This window comes from Pholcus phalangioides, unplaced genomic scaffold, assembly GCF_987345545.1.
Source record: "Pholcus phalangioides strain wild (caught in Gottingen) unplaced genomic scaffold, Ppha-v1.0 ptg000022l_1, whole genome shotgun sequence".
NCBI lineage: Eukaryota > Metazoa > Arthropoda > Arachnida > Araneae > Pholcidae > Pholcus > Pholcus phalangioides.
Window position 1 is genome coordinate 38,245,276 of NW_028301615.1, and position 23,339 is coordinate 38,268,614.

General features: G+C 35.4%; 1 protein-coding gene across 2 annotated transcripts in view; it reads left to right on the forward strand.

Annotated features, from left to right (window-relative positions):
* The first annotated feature begins 123 nt into the window (after window positions 1-123).
* Window positions 124-23,339, forward strand: part of SWIP (strumpellin and WASH-interacting protein) — a 64,447-nt gene continuing 41,231 nt past the window's right edge. Inside the window, exons 1-7 of one of the 2 annotated variants that reach the window (XM_089249928.1) lie at window positions 124-208; window positions 337-414; window positions 4,755-4,894; window positions 5,905-6,070; window positions 19,350-19,414; window positions 19,855-19,980; window positions 21,196-21,420. In XM_089249928.1, coding sequence (XP_089106054.1) covers window positions 360-414; window positions 4,755-4,894; window positions 5,905-6,070; window positions 19,350-19,414; window positions 19,855-19,980; window positions 21,196-21,420 — 777 coding nt within the window. In that variant the 5' untranslated portion in view covers window positions 124-208; window positions 337-359. Of the gene's footprint in view, window positions 234-336; window positions 415-4,754; window positions 4,895-5,904; window positions 6,071-19,349; window positions 19,415-19,854; window positions 19,981-21,195; window positions 21,421-23,339 lie in introns of both variants that reach the window. The other variant, XM_089249927.1, reaches the window with a different exon arrangement.

The window sequence follows — 23,339 nt, forward strand, 5'->3', positions numbered from 1 at the left end:
TGGTGAAGAAAAGAGAAATTGATATGGTTTGATAAAAACAGGATGTATGGTCAGATCAGATTTTTTCATTTTTTTTAGTCAAAAAACTTATGATAAAATTATTTATAAAGATCGTAGTACCGAGCAAAATCACAAAACATATCGTAACAAAACGTAAACAATAACAGACTGGCTAGTGGGTGGCATTCAATATCTCAGTATAGTGCAAGTAAATGAAACTGCTTAATTTTTTGGTATTAAAAGTTATTTTAAATATGTATTTGGAAGAATTTTCTTTTTATTCAAAGAAAAGAGGATTCTTTAAACTTTAATTTTCTCTTCTTTTTTTTTTAAAAGCTGGTTATGCCTATTAATAAAAAATGACTGTGGATAGGAAAGATTGGGATATGGTCAAAGTTGATGATGGAGTGATAAGTAAGATTTATTTACTTATAACAAGTGCTATAACTTTACCAATACAGTAGATTCTGTCATTTTGGACACTTCTGTGTGGGTGTCACTTATCACTCCAATAATGGGGTGATAAGTGACATATATATCTATCTCTGATGATAACTAAGATTTATTTACTTATAATAAATACTACAGCTTTATAAATACTAAATACTACAAATACTAAATACTACAGCTTTACAAATACTAAATACTACAGCTTTACAAATACTAAATACTACAGCTTTACAAATACTAAATACTACAAATACTAAATACTACAGCTTTACAAATACTACAGCTTTACAAGGCTATAACCGACTATAAATTTACAAATATAAATCTGTCACTTTGGACAACTCTATCTTGGGCAACTCCCTGTATTGAATAGTTTAAAGTGAACCAGCCATAATCCTACAACACAATGTTCATAATATGCCACCCAGGGACGCAATGATATACTTTGTTAGATGGGGCAAGCACACATTTTGGCACTTCTATGTAATGTAGAAATAGCAGTTAAAAGGGTGAATTTGACACCCTCTCTAGTTTTGTGCTGTAGGCACCAGACCCACCTGCTCCCCCCTTAGCTGTGGCTTTGACTATCTCTATACATTGGACTCCTCTCAAACTTGAACGTATTTTAATTGAACTGCTGGCGTCCATAATAAGTTTTACTGCACTTAAATGTAAGAAACTACAAAACATTGCAGCAAGACTTGGAAAATCACAAAAATTGGTTACAACATCAACAAAATTGCCCAATTTCCAAAAAGTCCATTTTAATTTCTTTCCCTGCAAGAAGTGAACTAAACAGAGGTTTTTTTTATCACTCATCATGGCACCATGCTCCTCATGAACATTGCAGGGGTGCAAGAGCTGCGCCAAACTGCGCCGAAACGGTTCTCTTGCTACACGGTGCGCCATGGCGCCGAATCCCTGCGCATTTGCGCCAATTCTTGTTTGTGGTTCGCGGAGGTACGGCTAATGCACTGTTGTACGTCAAATACCCTTATTTTAGGAAAAAGAAATATGAAAATTTTTATCACGGGACGCGTTCTTTCCGAGACACGGAAAAAAGATGCGGGGGGCGGGAGAAACTTTAATTTTTTTTTCACTTCCCACCATCTACCACAATCACGTTATCTCGTGACCTTGGAAAGTAGTTATACTACCTTGAAGTATTAAGTCCTGTACTGTTATTGGTATAACCGGCGGGCTATCAAAGTCCTTGAATGAATATGCCAAATTTTCCAATTTCGGAGACCGTTTTTTCTCCTGCTGGTTATAGGTTATATACTGAAAATAACAGTAATTTCGCTGCTGCCAACCGGCGTTCAAAGACGGCATACATCGAAAAGAGGATTGGTTTACTCGTTTAAATTACCGAAATTTTTCGGAGATCTTTGGGAAAAAATAGGATCTGTAAAAACTCCAGCTAATATTTTCATAGTTTTGTCATCTAGCCACTATGAGGTCGTGTGGTTATCGTCGGCGGTTGCCGATCGTAACAATTTCACATCGTGAAAAACCGGATTTGGTGGACAGGGCCGGCTCGAGGGAAAAAATTTTCTACCCATGCAGAACCTTTTTTTTGGCGCTACGGACCATGTTTGGACCACGTTTTTTTGGTCGGCAAACCTTTTTCCACCCTTTCAACTCCATTGGGCACCCCTCCTTGAGCGGCGCCCAATATGGCCGCACGGTCCGCCACTTCATTGGTGGGGGAGGGGCATGCTCTTAACAATAGTCAGAGGAAGGAGTTTGTACTAGGAGCATGTGCTCATTTTACATAACTTCTGTGAGATACCTTTTTTATATTAATGTCCTACCTTTCCAAAACATGTTGTTGGAGAATTAAATGTTTGCACCCTTTCTTGTTTTTTGCACTCCCTCTCGTGCATTGCTGGGATGGTACATTACTCCCTCATGTATTGCTGGAATGTTGCTTAATATTGTATCACCAACAGAACTATTAATTATGTGTGATGAATGGGTTGCACTACAATGCAAATAATTACAAGAAGTGAAATCAGTTCAGAGAATAGAGAAATAGATATTGGGCAGACATATTCAAACTTCGTAACTTTGAAAGCAGCCCAAAGTTCAAAATTTTGCCAGTTTTGGTGAAGGCTTTTTTATCTTCAGCATATGGTGACGCAGACAGTGAAAGAGAGTTCATTGTTAACAAATAAAGAAAGTCTGTTTGAACATTGAAAAATCTGTCCATCCAATGCTTTAATGGAATAAGACATACAAAATCTTATGTTCAAGGGCATAAAAAATTGGAAAAAAATTGTCATTGAGATGCTGAACTTCTGAAAGCGACTCGTGATTCGTAATCTATTAACATGCTATTTTAGGTTGAGAAATTGTTTAAGTAAATAAGGTATTTATATTTTTCTCGTTTTCTGCATTTTGCTTTTAAATTTAATAATTCCTTTAAATTCTGTGAGAAGCCAATTTTTCACGGAAACTCTTATTATATTCTGCACGCACTTTTTTTGCTATATCAGGATGAATAAGATTTTGGTGTTCAAGCTGCAGAAATTCTTGCTGTCTAGGTTTTCAGTATGCATGTTGCTTAATTTGAAAAGAGTCTAATAATTTTTATTCATCATTTCACTAATGTATGTTTTATTAGTGACATAAGATAATTCAGAAAAAATTTTAATGAATTTTAATTTGTGAAGGAAATTTATTTAGAATTATTTGTTTCAACCATTTTTAGCAAAACTATGGGCATTTCACAGGAAAATTACTCCTTATATCACAGATATAGTTCGTGTTTAGTTCTGCTCCATTTTCAAAATTTCTGCTCCGAAAATGAAATTTGCTGCTCCAAAATGGATGAGGGGCACTTGCACCCCTGACATTGCTCTGCAGTACTTCTAACAAAAAATGGACTTAGAAAAATCAGATTTTTTTTATCCTCTTCATATTTTTAGGCTTTCACTCATAATAAATTCTATTTTCTAAAGGTAAAATAAAATTGCTACTTATCCTGTACGCACAGTCATCACTAATCCTGTATGCATAGTATTATGGAATATACTACTGTACTATATGAATGCTCAATTCCATGGCTTTATGGACTCAACATTTTTCTGTTAATCATAGAGTTTTTTAGCACAATTTGTTCCACCTCGCAGAAACAACTTTGAACAGCAAGTATAATACAATGCATTATAAGCTTGCATATTAATATGCATTATACTTGCTGTTTGAAGTTGTTTCTGTAACCCCATCGAGGGGTAGCACACCAACTTCTCGATGAGTATAAAAAACAAGTCTGCCATTTGGAGTCAGCATTAAATTTTAGGTCCCGGTCTAATTAGCCCTTGTGGGCAGAAAATGACTGTGGTGCGACAAAAAATGATCAATGATTGTTCTGTAAGGCGGAACAAATCGTGTTAAAAAAAACTTTGCGATTAGCAGAAAAATGTTAAGTCCATAAAGCCATGGAATTGAACATTCATATAGTACAGTAGTATATTCCATAGCACTATGCATACAGGATTAGTGATGATTTTGTTTGACCCTTGTCTCTCCCAGTGATTGCTGGGTTGTGTTCGACTGGAACTTGCTGTTTAAAGTTGTTTCTGTGAGGCGGAATAAATCGTGCTAAAAACTCTACGATTAGCAAAACAATGTTGAGTCCATAAAGCCATAGAATTGAGCATTCATATAGTAATTGAGAATTTTAATTAATTGGTCAATCCACTAAATCATTTGAAGAATATTAAACTCTCAGTAAAAATGTTTTAGAGATTCAACTGCTGTGAGACTAAAAATTAATTTCAGGACCAATGTTCTATTCACATTCGCCAGTAATAGAACAAAATTATCTGAAAGACTTTTCTAATGCAGAAAAAGCAGAATATCAATTTCTGAACTCATCCAGGACCAGCATCCATTTGGCACCCTGCCCTTAATTTTCAATGAAAAAAGAGTAAGCTCTGCACCTTTCCTTGTTCAGCACTCTGGGCAGCAGATCCCCAATGACCTCTCGTAGCTGCAGCCCTGCATAGCGCAAATAATTTAAATTTGCTTGTAAGGAAAAGTCCATTATAATGACAATTTTGCTCATAATTGTGAGCTTCCACTATAACAAACTTTTACTGTCTTACTGATACTATAACTGTATTATAAATGCTATACTATAAGATTTATTTAGGCTACTTATAATGCTTTGTGCATTAAATATATTTTGAAGCTTTTTTTTATTTTCATAAAAAATAATTTATATTCTACTGATAAAATCATCAATGTGTATAAATTCAGCATTGAATATCTGTTTTTATTATTTTTCCTTTGCTTAGAAATTGTTGGAGAAGTTCAACTTAGAAATTATGGAAAATTTCTAGAAGATTATAGTACACAGCTTAGAGAGATTGAACATGCATTGGATGAGACTTTGAGCAATGTGTGGGACTCTGATTTTGATCCGATTTCCTTACAGGTATTTTTCAGTCTTCATTATAGCCATTGAATTCTTCAAATGTTGTATTTGTATGCTGTATGTTGTATTTTGGAAAAAAAATTCATAAACTTGTGAATGTCTTTAAATGAAGGTAGGAATTGTGTAAAGAAATACATTTGAAACTCATTAATGCCATACTGCTTTACATAAAATATGTATGTAGTCTCATCAATATTAAACATTTTAATTTCTTTTTGGGTAACATTGGTTAATGCGAGTTAATTCTTCAGTCTTTCCAGTTTTGTGTTAACAATGTTCAACTTTTGCATGACATCATCACAATATAGTTCAACTGATTTTTCACCCGCCAGTTTTAAATACTTCATACAAAAATCATATTTAAAATCTTTTATTTACAAACGTTTCGTTGAAATGAAATTTTAATGAAAATTTTATTTGGGATGGCCATTAATAACTCATAAACACAAAATTAGGCTGCACCAGCTTTGAGCACTCTTGGGTTCTTCCATGAGCAGCAGCTGAAACCTGATCTACATCACTCATAACTGATATTTTAAATAATAATTGATTTTACAAAAATTTTATACACGTAGGTGCAAGCAAAACACTATAGAAAGTTTTTTAATTTTAAGTACAGCAAACCTGCTGCATCTTTTCTGGGATGAAATTTATTTTTCATAAAACTTTTTTTTTTTGTGTGTTTTACAAAAAATTTATTGTTAGAAAATGCTTGTTAATGTTCCAAACCAATTCTGTGCACTTGAAATTCTATTTAATCAATATTATCTGTTAATAAATATTTCTGTTAATCAATTATAACATAATACTATCACTTTTTTTAGTCTATTTTCTCGAAGATGGAGGAATTTTTCTAAACAAAAATTAACGTAAGCATCACAAGTCTCCAAATTTGTTATTTCCAAAACATGAGGGCAGTGGCAGATAGGCCTACAAATAGGGTACAACTAGTAATTGAAATTTCTTTTTTGATTTATATTGAAATGGCAGTATGTTTTTTCAATTCTTAGTTTCTTCCGGCTGAACGCACAGCGGTCGTAGAGCTTGTCTCCACCGATAATAAGATTCTGAACAAAGTCATAAACGTGCTTGCTGTACTCTGCTGCGAAATTGATGAATTGATTCATGAAGCTCGTAAAAAGTTTTATCCTGGGCTGTTGTTTTATGGAGAAGGAGGTAAATGCTTTTTTTTATAAAGACTATATTTTACTTAGACCACATCACAAATTAACCATTGATTTTTATTCAACAGTTATTAAACTTTCATATTCTTTTTTCAAATTAATGAAAACAATGATATGGGTATGAATAGAAGAAATACAATGTGTATATACCCAAAGTTGATTTTTTCCCTATTTATTCCTTCATGCAAAAGGTAATCTTTTTAAGCTACAGTAAACCAGCCAAAGTAACCTTAAATTAAAAATTTAGCTTAACTTTAACTAAGGTAATATAAGAATATGGGTATACTAATTTTGAAATTGAGCTGGCTTTTTCATTTCAACATTAGAAGGACCGACATTTTGCTCTACCTAAAAGGACTGATACCAGTCAAAATCACAGGAGGTCGATTTTCACTATAAAATCTTGATTTTCGTAAGTTATTTTTTTTTATGTTCAAATGTAGATACAAGTCTATAGGTTAGCAATAGAATATAAAAACTCGAGTTTTCTGAATATATTTTATAATTAATTTTATTTTTAACCTCTTCGCTCCAGAGGCACACATATGTGTACCTATTTTTTAAATGTTTCTAATGGTTTTTTTTCAAGTTAAGAATTCAGGTATGTGTAATGGTACCTAACTAATTAAATGAATAATAAATTTAACTAATTAATTTTTTCCAGATTTTCTTTTTCATTACAATAAGCACAAATCAATCAAAAAAAAATTTGTCTGAGGTTTGAAAATACATATTCAAAAGTTCCTTATTGCATAAATGATGAAAAAAATACTATCTAAACATTATAGTTGCAATGGTATTCACACATCACACTTTCTACATGTTTCAATATCTTCGTTACATTAGAAACACATTTTCTACATACAGATTTTTTTACATGTATAAAATTCATTGCTTGTTTTGTTATTGTATAGTGAACCTGTCTTTTTCCTGGCACAAAGGCGCTTGTTGTTGTTAGCAAAATTCTGATTCTTGAACAAATAAGGGTTCTGGGAGAGTAAATAAAAAAAAAATAAGGGTCTCTTATCAAAAAATAATCAAATAAAAAATATGGGTCTATAAGCTCTTTAGATAATTTCAACAGAAAGCAAATTAACTTTCCCCTTTTTTTTCTCTCTACAAATCGACCATGCTATGTAGAACATTGTGGGAAAACACACACTGGCAAATGAGTGATAGTTGCATGGATTGTATTCAAGCTGTGTGATCAATACTCTTTGTTTTGTTGTAAAACTCGACAATTTAAGAAATTTTTCCTCAATTTGAGAATATATATTTCAATGCATTGAAAGAATAGAGAAGAAAGAATTATAGATGAATATTTTTCTTCTTCTTACCCAGAAAATACAAATTGTATCATTTTTATGTGTAAACACCTTTCATATATATGAAGGGGTCCCTGATGAATTTCACGTTAAATTTATTTTCAATCTTGTATTATTATACATACTAAGGCAGTATTATTCTGCTTCAGTATTTCAGCAAGTGTTCATGAGGAAAAACATTCATCAAATGCTCAAATTTCTATTAGCTTTCAGATAAGATGCAATGATTTGCCTCATTACATTTTTGGCCACATTAGTATTTTTGTTTTGTAATTAGTTGATCATTAACAATGCTTTCAATTAGTTAAAGTGAGCATATCTATATTAGTAGAACTTTGATGCCACTATTCAACAAAATATTTGCTGTGCTATGAAAATGCCTATAAAGTTATCAGTCAAATTGTGATAGTAGTGATGGTCCTTCTAGAGGTACAACTAAAAATACATCTGCCAGTTTTGTTCTCAAGTTTACAATAATTGGACAGCATAATATTTAAGCATTTTTAAGAAAAGTTGTGAAATTTCAAAATTCTGAACAATCCGATTCATTATGAAAATCGAGCTAGAAGATTGAAAATGGTCAAAATGACTTTGGTTCTTCTAGTGTTAAGTAATCTGAATGCTATAATGTTGAAATGCCCAGTGTTAACTTGATGAGTTAATTAAAGATAGTTAATCTTAACGAGATGAGTTAATTGATGGTAGTTAGGGAAAATCGAAATAGTTTATGGATATTATATAATAGTAGTAGTGATCCATGGGGAAAACGAGCAGAAAAGAAAGAAAAGTAAGAAGTTACAGTGAAGGTAAAAGAAACCTACTATAGTATAAGAATGTAGGTCAGGAGGCAAAATTTTGGGTAATAGGGAATCGCATGTGATGGGAAAGTTTAATCCTAGGAGACAGACTGTTGAATTTATGGGAAAAGCTATATTTTGGAATGCAGTTGTTATGTAGTCGGAGATAATAAAGGAAATGTAATAAAACGGGACCCTAGTTGAGAATGTTAGGTGGGTAAAATAATATTCGTGTCAAGCTGAAGACCGTGGCACTGGAAATCTTATGAAAAATAAGATAAGGCTAATCTTTGTCGCTGGTCAAATGCATTGATTTACGAAGGAATGTGCGTCTAGACGGTTTCTATGGACGTGGAGCGGATCTAAATTAAATGGTAGGGTCAAAGGTTATGGGAATGTGAGATTTTCCCAGAGAAGGAGATGGGCCAATGAAATTATGTTTAATACTAAAAAGTGGTTCAGACGGGAAAAGAGAATTTCAAGATGAGCGAATGGAAAGTCTTGAAATAGCGCAAAAAGGTGGAGTTGAAATTATCAATCAAAATATAAAGAGATTTTAACAGAGGGATAGAGGGGCATTCCGCAAGCAGAGGAGAAGAGAGAGTTTTTGGTAGTTAGATCAGAGGGATAGGAATCTTAGGACAGAAGGATGACGTCGAAGAAATTGTGGTCTAGGATCTTTGATGGGGTAAGTGGTGCTCAATATGTATTGTCATGTTTTTAGAATATGTTCCTCCACATCACTGAAAAAGTTAATTGTTAATGTGCATGTACCTGTGTAATCTGTAATGAATCATCATAATAATGTAAATAAATTCAATGTAAATTTAAATGGGAGTATACGTAATTATTTTCAAGTCTCTCAATAAACTTCTAATTAGTTTAGAATATGTTTAAACCTGGGTTAATACGGGGATTTGGGGTTGCTCTTCACTATAGAAGGAGACCTCAATCTCAGTAGGAAGTTACACAACGCGATGGGCTACCAAGCATACGGGGAGAGCCAACAATGGTGCCGTGACAGTAACGTTACATATAAATGATTTTGGAGACTGAAAATAATTTTTAAATGTTTATAATTTTGTTTTCAAATAAGTTAATTAATTGAATCTGGTACTTGCACTCAATTAAACACTAAACAAAATGAGCCACAGTAATGAAGTAGAATCATCCGGTGACAGAGCAGCTGTCAAAATAAATACAATTGCGGGTTATTTAGGCCTCCTTAATAGTTTCTCCGGTTCAGAGCCGTCTTATCCGGCGGAATATTTCCTCCAATCTATAGAGGAAATTGGTAGAATTGCGGAATGGGCAGATACAGAAAAGTTGATTGTGCTTAAAGCAAAATTGAAGGGTAGAGCCGCTGAATTTCTGGCAAACAGTCCGGAACTAAGAGAGGAAAGAAATTATGAGAGATTCAAGACTGAATTTTTGAGACATTTCAAGAATGAATTTCCTTTAACTTACCATCTCCAGAACTTTACGGGATGTAGACAAAAACCGAATGAATCGGTCAAGGATTTTGCCTCGCGTGTAAAAAATGCTGCTTTCGGTTTCCTGCAAGGAGCAAATTTCAATAGTCCAGATGTTGAACGATTGGCAGATCGTACTAAATTGTCACAATTTTTAGCGGGGCTGAACCCTAAAATACAAAAACATGTATTAAACCATGACCCCCAAGATTTGGCCACCGCAATCAAATTTGCTGCCCTTGTAGAGGGAAATGAGGGAATTAGTCGTAACTATGGTACAGTAAATACCATAGAGAGGCAAGCAACGGGCAATTCTTTTGAATTAAACACATTGCAGTCTATGTTAGCGGAAGTAGCGAAAGAAAGTATGCTCCAGCGTACATCAATGGAAAAATTGGCTCAAGAATTACGAGAAGTAAAAGAAGGAAATGTCCTTGCTCGTAGGGGAAGAGGGGTCCCACCACAAATGTCTACTACCCCACTTCCAGCTCAACGTAATATGCAGAGGTTTGAGGTGCCTCCGCGATTTTCGGGTCGAGGTTTCCAGCCGAGAGGGAATCTCGCGTGTTTTGGATGTGGGTCAACCACCCACCTATTGCGAAATTGTTTTCGCAGAGGGAATCCCCGTCAGCAGCAGGATTTTCGTAGGGGACAGGTTTCTTCCAATAACTGGGGCACTAGGGGAGAGACAGGGTTTTGTAAACAGCAGGTTTTCCGACCTCGGAAGTGACGGTCATGGGGTAGGGGAAGACATGTAAATAGAAAAGAAAACATTGTATATAGGATTCAACAAAATCAGGTTAGGGGTTTTCCTCTACCGATTGTGACGGTGAAAGTCGGAGATATAGAATTTTGTGCTCTTATTGATTCTGGTGCTTGTATTAGTGTAATTGATTCTAGTATTATGAACAATATAATGTGTACTGTGAAGTGTCGTCAATTAAGAAATCAAAATATTGAAATTCGTGGTGTAACTGGCCAGACGTTACCACACGAAGCGTGTTATAGCATACCTATAAATTTGGGAGAATTCAGAGTGAATCATAAAGTATATGTCTCCGAGTATGAGCTGAGTAGGGATTATAAGATGATTTTAGGTTATGATTTTCTCCAAAAGGGAGATTTTGTTTTTGATGTCAAAAGGGGCATGTTAAAGAATAAGTTTACAGAAATAAAACTATTGAATTCAGGGTGTGCTACAGTGTCGCAGGCAGAAAATGTATGTGTAAATTTAGTAATGCCTAATAAAATTTGGGTGCCCGCGCGTACTCAGAAAGTGATTACAGTTAATGTGCCAGGATTTGAATATGGAAGTGAAATAGAGGTTACGCCAAGAAACAATAAGCTGAGTGATTTGTGGGTAGCAAACTCAGTGGGAAAAATTGACGAGACTGGGAAAATTCAGATATTAATTTCCAATATGTCTGAACAGCCCAGGCATGTGAATAAGGGTACAAAATTGGGAACTGGGACGATTTCGGAACAAGATGATGTTAGAGAGGCTCCAATTCCATTACGGAAAAAGACATTGCCTAGACTGTCGGAACAAGATTTTGACCTAAATAATTTATCACCGGCAATAAAAAGAAAATTATTACCATTGCTCTTGAAATATACACATGTATTTGCCAGAGATGTTACGGAAATCGGGCGAACTACTTTGGCAAAGCACAAAATACCGTGGAATGGAACGCCGATACAGAAATCCCCACGATATAGAACTCCGTATCATTTAAGAGCGGAATTAAGGGAGCAAATAAACGATATGTTAGAGAGTGAAATTATTTCACCATGTGTCAGTAGTCATCCAGCTCCCACTCTTATGGTACGAAAGAAAAATGGCGGGTATCGATTGTGTGTTGACCTTCGTAAGACAAATGAAGCAATTCAATCGGATGAATATGCTCTTCCGTTAATTCAGGATATTTTGGCACAGTTAAATGGCGCTAAATACTTTAGTAGTCTTGATCTTTGTAGTGCATATTATCAGGTCGAAATTGATGAGAATGATAGAAAACATCTCTCTTTCAGCAATGAAGAAGGGTGTTATCAATACAATGTTGTACCAATGGGGTTAAAAACAGCACCGGCAGCATTTCAGCGTCTAGCTGACAGTTTATTGTCGGAATTACATGATGAACATATTCATTGTTTCATTGATGATCTTTTGATAGCTAGTCCTGATATAGAAACCCATATCCAGAAATTAGAGCGAGTTTTTCAATTGCTTGAAAAGTATAACTTAAAATTAGCACCGAAAAAGTGTGATTTCTTGAAGAAAGAAATTAAATATCTAGGACATGTCATTTCCGAAAACGGTGTGCGTCCACATACTGATAATGTAAAAGCAATCGATGAATTTCCACAACCACGCACAGTCAAGGACTGTAGACGTTTCCTCGGAATGTGTAATTTCTTTAAGAAATTTATACCATTTTATTCGGATTATGCAAAACCTATTACGGATATGACTAAGAAAAATATCACATTTACATGGGGTCGGAGTCAAGAAGAAGCTTTTCAGTATTTAAAGAAAGCATTACGAAATCCACCGTTATTAGCATATCCTAACTTTAATATGGACTTTATAATGTCGGCGGATGCCAGTAAGATAGGAATCGGATGCTGTCTATATCAACGGTATGAACAGGGAAATCATCCTATTGCATACATGTCCCGAAAATTTAAACCGGCTGAGCAGAAATATCCAGCAATTGAACAAGAATTACTTGCCATTATGGAGGGTATCAATTATTTCAGACCTTATTTATTAGGTAGACGGTTTACTGTGGAAAGTGACCACAAACCATTGAAATACTTGCTTAACCTTAAAACACATAATCCACGATTGACGAGATGGTGTTTGAATTTGTCAGAATACGATTTTGAAATTGTTCATAAACCGGGTCGTGACAATGTCGTCGCCGATTGTCTAAGTCGACAGATAAATACTGTCGAAACTCACTCGACTTCGTTAGAAAATCGAATACGCGAAGCGCAAAAACTGGACCCACATTTAAAACCAATTATAGACATGTTAACTTCGGCTAATGCAGAGCCAGTTAAAAAGATGGTTGAGGCATATTTTATGAAGAATGGTTTGCTATGCCATTATGCTTCAAAAGACATTAGGCCTGTCAGAGAAGAGTATATTGAACAAATTGTAATACCGACTTTAATGCGAAAAGAAATATTGGAAGAAATTCATGATAATTTGAGTAGTCACATGGGTTTCGACAAAACATTTGAAAGACTGCGTAGTCAATATTTTTGGCCGGGATACTATAGAGATTGTCAAATTCACGTTAACACTTGTCGCATTTGTTTAGAAAGACGAAGTCATAATCCAAATAAGAAAGCACCATTGCAACGGAACTTTATTCCAACTGAACCGTTTGAGCTAGTTTCGGTAGATATTATGGGACCATTCAACGTAACTATGTCGGGGAATAAATATGTTTTGGTCATGATGGACAATTTTTCTAAGTTTATTGAAGCCATAGCATTGCCAGATACGAAATCTGAAACGTTGGCGAAGATATTTTATTCCGAAATTATTGCACGATATGGACGGCCTCAATTTTGTCTTACAGACAGAGGTGCAAACTTGCATAAATCAGTTTTTCGTGCCATGCTTGAGAAGTTAAAGATCAAACCTTTAGCTACCTCAGCATTGCACCCCCAGACAAATAGCAGTAATGAAAGGAGTCATGCGACAATTACGCATACCTTAGCGTGCATGATAACGGAAACCGAAGAATGGGATGATATGTTACCCCATGTTTTAATGTCGTATAGAAGTGCTGTTCACGCGGTGTTAAAGGAAACACCACATTTTGTCCTCTTTGGAAGAGATATGGTAACGGCAGGGGAATTGTTGAAAGAACCACCTGTTTTTAATTATTATGCGCATGAACAATATGTATTGCAGCTGCTGCCAAAGTTACAGAAAGCACATGATTTTGTACGTTCTAGCATGCTGCAAGCAGCAGAACGTCAAGAGCAGTATCGCGACAGAACGGCTGTTGACAAGAAGTTAAAATTAGGTGACTCCGTATATTTATTTACCCCGGGGAAACCCAAAAGAGGGGTGTCTCATAAATTATGTAGGCTATCCACGGGACCATATAGAATCATTGAACAAAAATCTCCAGTGTTATTTAGAATAAAAAACGTACATAAACCAAAAGATATTCAACTGGTCCATTCGGATAGACTCACAAAAGTATCATTACATAGGCCATATGACCCATTTCCTGAAATGAGGGAAAATGAGTCGCAAGTAGAGGACAGGTCAGAAGTAGAAATCGTAAGTGCAGGGGGAAATTCAGACGACGAAGAGGAAAAAGAAAATGAAGCCAATGGGGGGGAGTTACAACTGCCTGAGTTATGGCATTCGTACATAATCCCCAGAAGACAGACTCAGTTGCCTCCGAATGCAGAGGGGGGAAACCGAAACCAGTTGGGAAACCATGTCTCTCCAGAAAGTTTTCACGTAGACCCCCAACAGTTATCTTTTATTGATGACGCGTGTAGTGTAAATGAAACCGAAAACGAAAGCAGCTTAACTGCCGCGAATGTGGCTGATACTCAGTCAAATTCAGAGGCAACCCGTTACAATTTACGTGCGCGCAATGTGTATGGTAGAGTGCAAAAATTGAATTCTATTGACAGGATGGCAGAAAGTACCAATCCTGCTGGAGATGGAGAGTTGGAAGGTGGAACTAGTAATGATGCGAGTAGCAATAATATGAATATTGCTGATAAATTATTTGCTTGGATGGCACAACCTAGTGCATCACAAGAGTCGGAAAAAACGGTGCTGGACCGATTAGCTGATAAATTGGCGAGGAAACTCTTAAATGTCATTGAGGTGAGAAATTGAGAAAAAAAAAAAAATCCAAAGAAAATTTAAAGTAAATCATATTTATTTAATGAATAGTAATATTAAACTGACTTAATGCAGTGATGTGGAGGGACTAAGGAAACATGGCAGGATTTGTTGAGTATGACTTCTCCATTAAAAAAAAAAAAAAAAAAAAAAACACATAAGCATTATACCTTAAACGCATTCAATTAATTTCAGATTTTGGTGCTGGCGCTATTACCAGTGGTGGCGCTCAAACACAACGCGGAATATTGTTTGTTTAATGAAGGAACTAAGAAGTGTTCCCATGCGGTCCCCAAAGAATACCTCGAGTATTTCCCACGAAATAGCTGTGCTATCTCAAAGCTATGTAGCCAGTGTGACCAGAAAAAGTGGATTAGTTACATTTGGTCACCACTAACGGAGGAGAAATTCATTACACCTCGCCTGTTCACAATATCACAAAATGCATCATTAACTGGAACGTCACGAGTCTTCGAATGTGATAAGGATGGATTTCCTTGTGCGTGCACTACTCAGTTGCCTTGTAATGGAACTGCCGAGTATTGCCAAGAAGTAAATTGCAGTAGGGAATCAGCATGCTTTTGCCACATTAAGGTTGGTCGATCCAATATATTTCATTATGACGGTGTTAAAAGAATTGATGAACCCCGAGTTATATCTTTGACGTTTTGTGAGCACCCATTAGAATACTCACAAACACATCAACGTCATAGAAGGTCACTACTTGATGAAGAGGAGGCAATATTCACCTTGAATGGTGAAACTTTGGAATTTCATGATCCTATTGTGGCAGTGTCATCTCCAGGACTTTTGATCGTGCGTAAAGAGGGCCTGGAAACAATAATTCACTTTAATTTCACATCTACTCAAGCCGTAGTTCCAGAAAACTTTCTTCGTTTTCCAGGGACATTGCGATTTATTTTCGTAGCCGAAAAAGGCGGTCACACGATACGAGAGGAGCTGCACGTCAATGGTCGTACGATATGCAGAAAGTTACCGTGTTTCTTTTGTATAGCAGCATTTCAACATTTGAAATGTCTTCCAGCAACGGCAGCATATTTCGTCTACACCCTGTGTATATTGTTAGCTTCAATAACAATAATTTACTTAAAATCCGCATTGGTGGGGATTTTCCAAGTGGTAAAAACAACAGTGGTGGTTGTTTACCAGATAATTCGATTGATTAAAGGAACGGCTCGGATTACGATGATAGGAGGTGCTCATGTGGGAAATCGTTTGCGAAATTCAGTACAACAAACGCAAGAGTATCTTAACCGTGTAGGGATGCCAGAGCATGCAGTGAACATGCTGGTACTAATAGCATTATTTGCTATGGTGCAACCCTCATCAACCCTATGCAATAATCATTTAATCGTGCAATCGACTACGGCAGAGTGTGAAGATGTTCACGATGCGCAATCATGTAAAATGACCACTCAAGCGACGGTGACACTAGAAAATTTACATTACACTCACTGTTTATGGTTTCAGGATGAAAATAAAAATAATTTATTTTCATTGAGTATCAAACTGAATAAAGTTAGATGCTCATGGAATACTCAGAGGATGTACTTTACATTTCCCACGGAATTGAAGGCGGTAGCACAGGTAGCGTGTCCTCAAAATGTTATGTGCGGTTGGGGAGAACACTGTGTTTCTGGTAAAAGGTTCTCAGCCGAAACAACGGAATCTAAACAGTTTCCGGGAATTAACAGATGTATTGCGATTGATGGAGGTTCATCGTCGTGTCATATAATAGACTCGCAACCTTGTTTATTTTACAGAGCTTTTCTAGTTCCAGACTATCTCCGTACCTACGAAATCAGGGCGATTACAGGGTATACTTGCTCATACGATCTCGAAATGGAGGAAAGTATGAACGGAACATCACAAGCCACTGTGATGAATTACGCGATGTCTACAACGAACGGCATAAAAATAAAAGTTCTAGGAGCTTATGATCAACCGACTCAACTTATACAGAAGTCGCTCATTAGGCGTGTCGGAAAACAACGTGAAGCATATATGGAATATGTTTCGCCAGCAGGGGTGCCTCAAGATAACGCAATCGGGCAGGTTCAAGCAAATGCATCACTAACAAAAACTTTCATTTTCGCGGAAAGTAGCATCGTGTGTAGTGCATATGAGGAGTTGCTTCGTTGTGACATGAAGAATTCCGCGCTCAACCGTATGATTGATAGCAAAGTCGCTGCGCTTCCTCGCACCATAGGCTATCATTATTATTTCATTGATGAAAATGAGCAGTTGAAATCGGAGCTGCTTTTCACCAAACCTGTGAATGTGCAACTCATCTTTGACAACTATAACATTGTAGTTGAAAGAAGAACAGTGTGTCCTAAATTTCAAAGTGAGGAAATCACGACAACTGGCTGTTATGCCTGTGCGCCACTCGCCAGAATGACGTTCATGGCGTATTCGACGTGTGCTGAGGGCATGGTGACTGTCAAGTTTGAACGAATCGAGGTCGCTACTAGTACTCTGAGACTACAATCTACACCCACTAAACAGTTGGTAGAATTTAAGGCGGAAACCAGGTGCATTTCCGACAAGCTATGTCTCTATGGCCGTACCGTACATACTTGCCAGCCGCTGTCGTTTTGCTTAGAAGCTGCAGACATTGAACTGTTGCATCCGAATTTAACTACATTGCAGTTTTACGCAGGACAAGTATCTCCTGATCGTTGGTTTTCCGGTTGGAATGGACTTCCCAATACATTCCTGTCACACTTTTCAAGAATTATCTTAATGACATTTCTAACGATATTTATTTTTATTTTCAGTTGTTCTACTCTTGTTTCTCTATGTAGACGATAAGAAGAAATGGAGAAGGTCATTGTATATATGATTTATTTAGGTACAAGCAGACTCACCTTATGATTCTCCCATTGGAAGATGATGCTAGCGAGATCTGTTGTCCTATCACATATTCTATTTTTCAAATGGATTTTCTGTTTATCATTTATGTTTAATTACAAGCTTTAGTTGAGGGATATTTATTCATGTGCTAGTAAATTTAATATTTTAATGTTTTGAAAGAATATATGTTATTACTTATGTAACCCTTAAGTATTTGTGGACCTTGAAGTCAAATAATATTAGTACTTGCATGAACATAATCGATATGTGGTGAAGGTAGAAAGTAATAATCATTCTAGCTGCAGTATTTGAAATGTTATAGAAAGAATTGCATTATATGGTGTTGTAAAATGAATGATATAAGTATGATTGTGTTTATCATGAAACAGTTATATGTTTTTGAGTATGACTTGCCCCAAACCAGCCTAGTATAGTATACAGTATTGTTGTTTCAATTCAAATCAACAATATGATGAAAGGGTAAATGGAAGAGGAGGAATGATTCAGTAGTTAACTAGTCCCAGGCTGAGAGGATTGAAAATTTGCTGTAAGCAAATTTTTCCGGCAAGGGGAGGAATGTTAACTTGATGAGTTAATTAAAGATAGTTAATCTTAACGCGATGAGTTAATTGATGGTAGTTAGGGAAAATCGAAATAGTTTATGGATATTATATAATAGTAGTAGTGATCCATGGGGAAAACGAGCAGAAAAGAAAGAAAAGTAAGAAGTTACAGTGAAGGTAAAAGAAACCTACTATAGTATAAGAATGTAGGTCAGGAGGCAAAATTTTGGGTAATAGGGAATCGCATGTGATGGGAAAGTTTAATCCTAGGAGACAGACTGTTGAATTTATGGGAAAAGCTATATTTTGGAATGCAGTTGTTATGTAGTCGGAGATAATAAAGGAAATGTAATAAAACGGGACCCTAGTTGAGAATGTTAGGTGGGTAAAATAATATTCGTGTCAAGCTGAAGACCGTGGCACTGGAAATCTTATGAAAAATAAGATAAGGCTAATCTTTGTCGCTGGTCAAATGCATTGATTTACGAAGGAATGTGCGTCTAGACGGTTTCTATGGACGTGGAGCGGATCTAAATTAAATGGTAGGGTCAAAGGTTATGGGAATGTGAGATTTTCCCAGAGAAGGAGATGGGCCAATGAAATTATGTTTAATACTAAAAAGTGGTTCAGACGGGAAAAGAGAATTTCAAGATGAGCGAATGGAAAGTCTTGAAATAGCGCAAAAAGGTGGAGTTGAAATTATCAATCAAAATATAAAGAGATTTTAACAGAGGGATAGAGGGGCATTCCGCAAGCAGAGGAGAAGAGAGAGTTTTTGGTAGTTAGATCAGAGGGATAGGAATCTTAGGACAGAAGGATGACGTCGAAGAAATTGTGGTCTAGGATCTTTGATGGGGTAAGTGGTGCTCAATATGTATTGTCATGTTTTTAGAATATGTTCCTCCACATCACTGAAAAAGTTAATTGTTAATGTGCATGTACCTGTGTAATCTGTAATGAATCATCATAATAATGTAAATAAATTCAATGTAAATTTAAATGGGAGTATACGTAATTATTTTCAAGTCTCTCAATAAACTTCTAATTAGTTTAGAATATGTTTAAACCTGGGTTAATACGGGGATTTGGGGTTGCTCTTCACTATAGAAGGAGACCTCAATCTCAGTAGGAAGTTACACAACGCGATGGGCTACCAAGCATACGGGGAGAGCCAACACCAGGCTAAAAAATTATATATTTTTATAGATCTTCTCCTAAAGTTTTACAATTTTAATGAACTTAATAACTTTACAGCTTCAAAAAATTCACTTAAAAAATTAGCTTTCCTCTGATTATCATAGCACAAAATGATCAAATGTATGTATTTGTTTTTTTTATGTGCATAGACAATTCAAATCTTCAAGAAGGAGATGCACAGATATACATTGGCAGGATGATTCCATTCATGCAGGTATACTATTTTATACACCTAATATTTTTTTAGCATTAAACAAATGGGTTTGCTTCTATGATAATCAAATATAGAAATTATACTCCCTCATAGCAAATGTCTGTTCAATCGACACATGCGTAAGCTCTCACCATAATAAATGTTTGTAGTAGAAATTTCTTTCAAAAGCTGCTTATTAAGGTTGCAGGACGGTTCATCTGACAAGGATTAATTTCTTTTTATTAAGCAAAATCAATTTTTGAATGCTTATTATTTTTATTTCCATTTATGGACATACCATACTCAAAAGATACTGTTCATATCATTGCAGCAGAACTCAGAAAATTGTACATTCAAATTCATAAACTGCCAAATATATTTCACTTATTAAATGTTGTTTCATATATGTGATACAATATATTTTGAATAGTATAAAAAATAATGATGATTTTTTTTTGTAGGAGCTTTCTTGTTTTGTTACCCGGTGTAATGCAGTTGTTAAGAATGTTATCCATCAGCTATCAGCTTTGCACAGCAGTAACCGCACAGAAAAAGCAGCCATCGATGTTAATGATGTACATTTTTTAGTGAGTTTTTTCTTTTAGTACGTTATCTTAGTAAAACCTCTCATTTAATAAGCATCGCTGTCATAACACCATCATAACAGTAATGTCCATTATATCCATTTTTGAATTAAGTGTTTCCTTAAAATTATATTTAATTATAGAAGCATGAATTTTTAATATTCGTTTTTTTTTTCACAGGCCCATGAAGGGCAGAGATTAATTTTCCTTTCCTGATATATCCATATCTCTTCATTCTACCAGTTTTCTGAATCTGTTGCATAGTGACTTTTCATGTTGGCAGAGATGCTTCTATAAATTCCAAACATTTTGTGGTGCTCTCAGTCTGCAATTTATTAACTACAAAAAGAAAATTTTTGGCACCAACACTAATTCTTTAGTCGCCATGGCGACCTGGTGCTTGTCCAGCCCTGGTTTATGTTATCGATTTGTTTTCCATCCATCTTAAATCTAAGGTTTCACCAGACATTTTATTCTTTGTAAGTTATCATTATCAGCTTGAAAAACTACTTAAGGGAGTTAAAAGGATTACTCCTCCTTCTCTCTTATTGAAAACACTTCTGTACTCAAGATGTCCTAATTGAGCCATTGTAACCGCTGTGATCCATATACGTGCAGAGCTTCTTTTGCAATAAACTTCCTACAGTGAAGGCAAATAAATGTAAAAATCTTCAGTTCTTAGTCAGTTTCTTTCAATTGTCCATATTCAAAGTTTTTGCCTGAAAGACTTTCTCAAGAGATCTATGGGGTGAATCATATATTTAAAGAAGTAGATATCGTAATTTGTGAAAACCATTAGGCAGTTACATTCTAATTCTTCACAGTGGCTGGATAAAAATAAAAAAAGATGCAGCAATTTACCTTAAAGGGAAAAATTTCAGGAAAAACAAAGTTTTCCCATTTTTATACGTCCTGTTCGATACATTGGAATGTATGGGTCATCATATTGGCTTCTGGGTTTCTTTTGGATGTAGTTATCAATCAGTTATCAGAAACTCCAGGTGCTGATGTGATCACATTTAACGGCATGCACTGTATCCAGAAGTAAAATTTTAAAAAATAAGTTTTTGAAAATCTATGGAAAATTTATTTTAATTTTATGGTCTTAATTTCTTTCTTATATTTGATAACAGTTTTCATGTTCAAATCCAAAGAAATTTTTTTACAGATATGTTATATACTGCAAATTCATTCAAATATCATTTTTCTTTGTTTTAGATTGTTTACAAGTATTTAGGGAAATTATTGGCAACATTAGTAACTCTCGATGAGATTATCGATGCTCAAGTTACTCTGCGAGAACATTGGACCCAGTATAGAAGAATGCTTGTTTCTGTGCATCACAATCCATCGAAATTGGGTTTCACAGCTGAACGTTTAATGCCATTTGAGAAACTGATGAGCAAGTTAGAAAGTCAACTCATGGAAGGAAGCATATTCTCGGTAATTATTGCTTGAACAAATTTGCATTTTTTAGATCTTATTCATTGAAGTTGATAAAGCATGCATGTAACTTTCATCTGTTGAAACATGATCACAAAAGTAATAAAAAATGGTGGCTAGGCATTATTTACATGGTAAACATAAGTAAAGAGCAGTTTATGTAGGTTTACCTTAGTCATATTCTTGGTTATTTTTTTGTTTGAGCGATATTAATTTACAATGAAAATCATATACAGTGAAACTCCCCTAGATGGCCACCTCTATTCCCCGGCCAACCCTTTGCGACCAGTTTTCCTTGGAACAGACAATAGGCTCCATAGAGATAATGCAAAAATCCCCCATTCCTTGGCCACCTCTATATACAGTTAGCGGCCAACCTGTCCGCAGCCACTTCCTTGTAGATGAGAGTTTAAAAAAACATATACAAATACAATGCCACAACAGGCAAAATGCCCAACGAGGTGGCTGAGAAAAAGATGCCCATAACAAATATGGATGTCATATATTTCAAAAATACAGCAACCCGATTAAAAACTAAAATTATAAACAATATATACACATGATAAAATACTATACAATGCCTATAATCTATTTATGGTTGTCTTATTCTAAGTATAGATAGCTTCTCGATTTACCCAAACATGTTTATCATATTTCTTTTTAAACGTGTCAATTGTGTTACAATTTACTACCTCCGGGGGTAAGCTATTCCATTTATTAACAACCCTATTAGAGAAAAATTCCCTGCGACACCATAACCTCGCATTGTCCCTTACCAATCGATACTGGTGTTCCCTTGTAAAAGCAGTCGATTGGCAGTGTACTAACAGTTCATGATCCGTCCTATCCATCCCATTGAAAATTTTGAACACTTCGACCATATCTCCTCGACACCTGTGTTCATCCAATGTAAACATATTAAAAACATGAAGTCTCTCTTCATACCTCAAGCCCCATGTGCCAATAAGGACATGCATGGCTCTTCTCTGAACCCTTTCAACCAAGTCTATGTCCCTCTGTAGGTATGGTCTCCAAAACCTTACTGCAAATTTTTGTGCATGTTTTTTTTTCTAGAGCTGGTAGTTTTTGTATAACCTTATAATCTTTATATACATCAGCATAAATACCTTTTTTGGACCAATCAAATTTTCTATTCATGTATGAGCCTATCAGATTGTAAACATTTGTAAATAGGATGACAAAGGCTAATGCTATATGGTTGCTGCTAGCTGATGAGACAGTTTAAGCATTTTCTCCCTGATTGATAGCGTAAACCAGACAAATGTAGTCTATGAGCTTTACTGAATAGGTAAAGGATGTGGAAGTTCCGGCTTTGAGGATACTTTCTTTAGAGATTCAGTAGAACTACAGTGAGGGAGTAAAAGAAATGTCATGAAAGAGCATGTACAGTACTTGCTATAAAGAAAGAACAGATTCCGGATAATACAGATTAAGTAATTGATTGAATAATCTGGCATTTCAAGTTCTGCATAAGATACAGTGAAACCTCGATATACATAATGATACCGAACCAAGAAAAAATATCTTTGTAGAGGAATTATCTTTAAATCTACAGTCAAAATTATTATCACGTATCATCAAATTTATGCTTTGCAACTTTTCTAAATTGACGTTTTCAGTATGAACAAAAAATGTGCTTTTGAGTTTTTTGCTGCAAAGTATTTTAATTGATTAGCTAATAAAATAAATTGTTAGACGTGTATTGCTCTTGTAAAGGGGTTTATCACTATACACTTTGGTGTATCACACAAAAAGTAGCGATACAGAATACTTTCGGTGATTAGGTGATGCCCAACACCGATATTATTAGACATCCTCGAAGAAACAAACATGTGACATGAGTTAAAAAAATATACTGAAGGATATTTCAAGCGAAAAATAAATAAAAATAGTAAAAA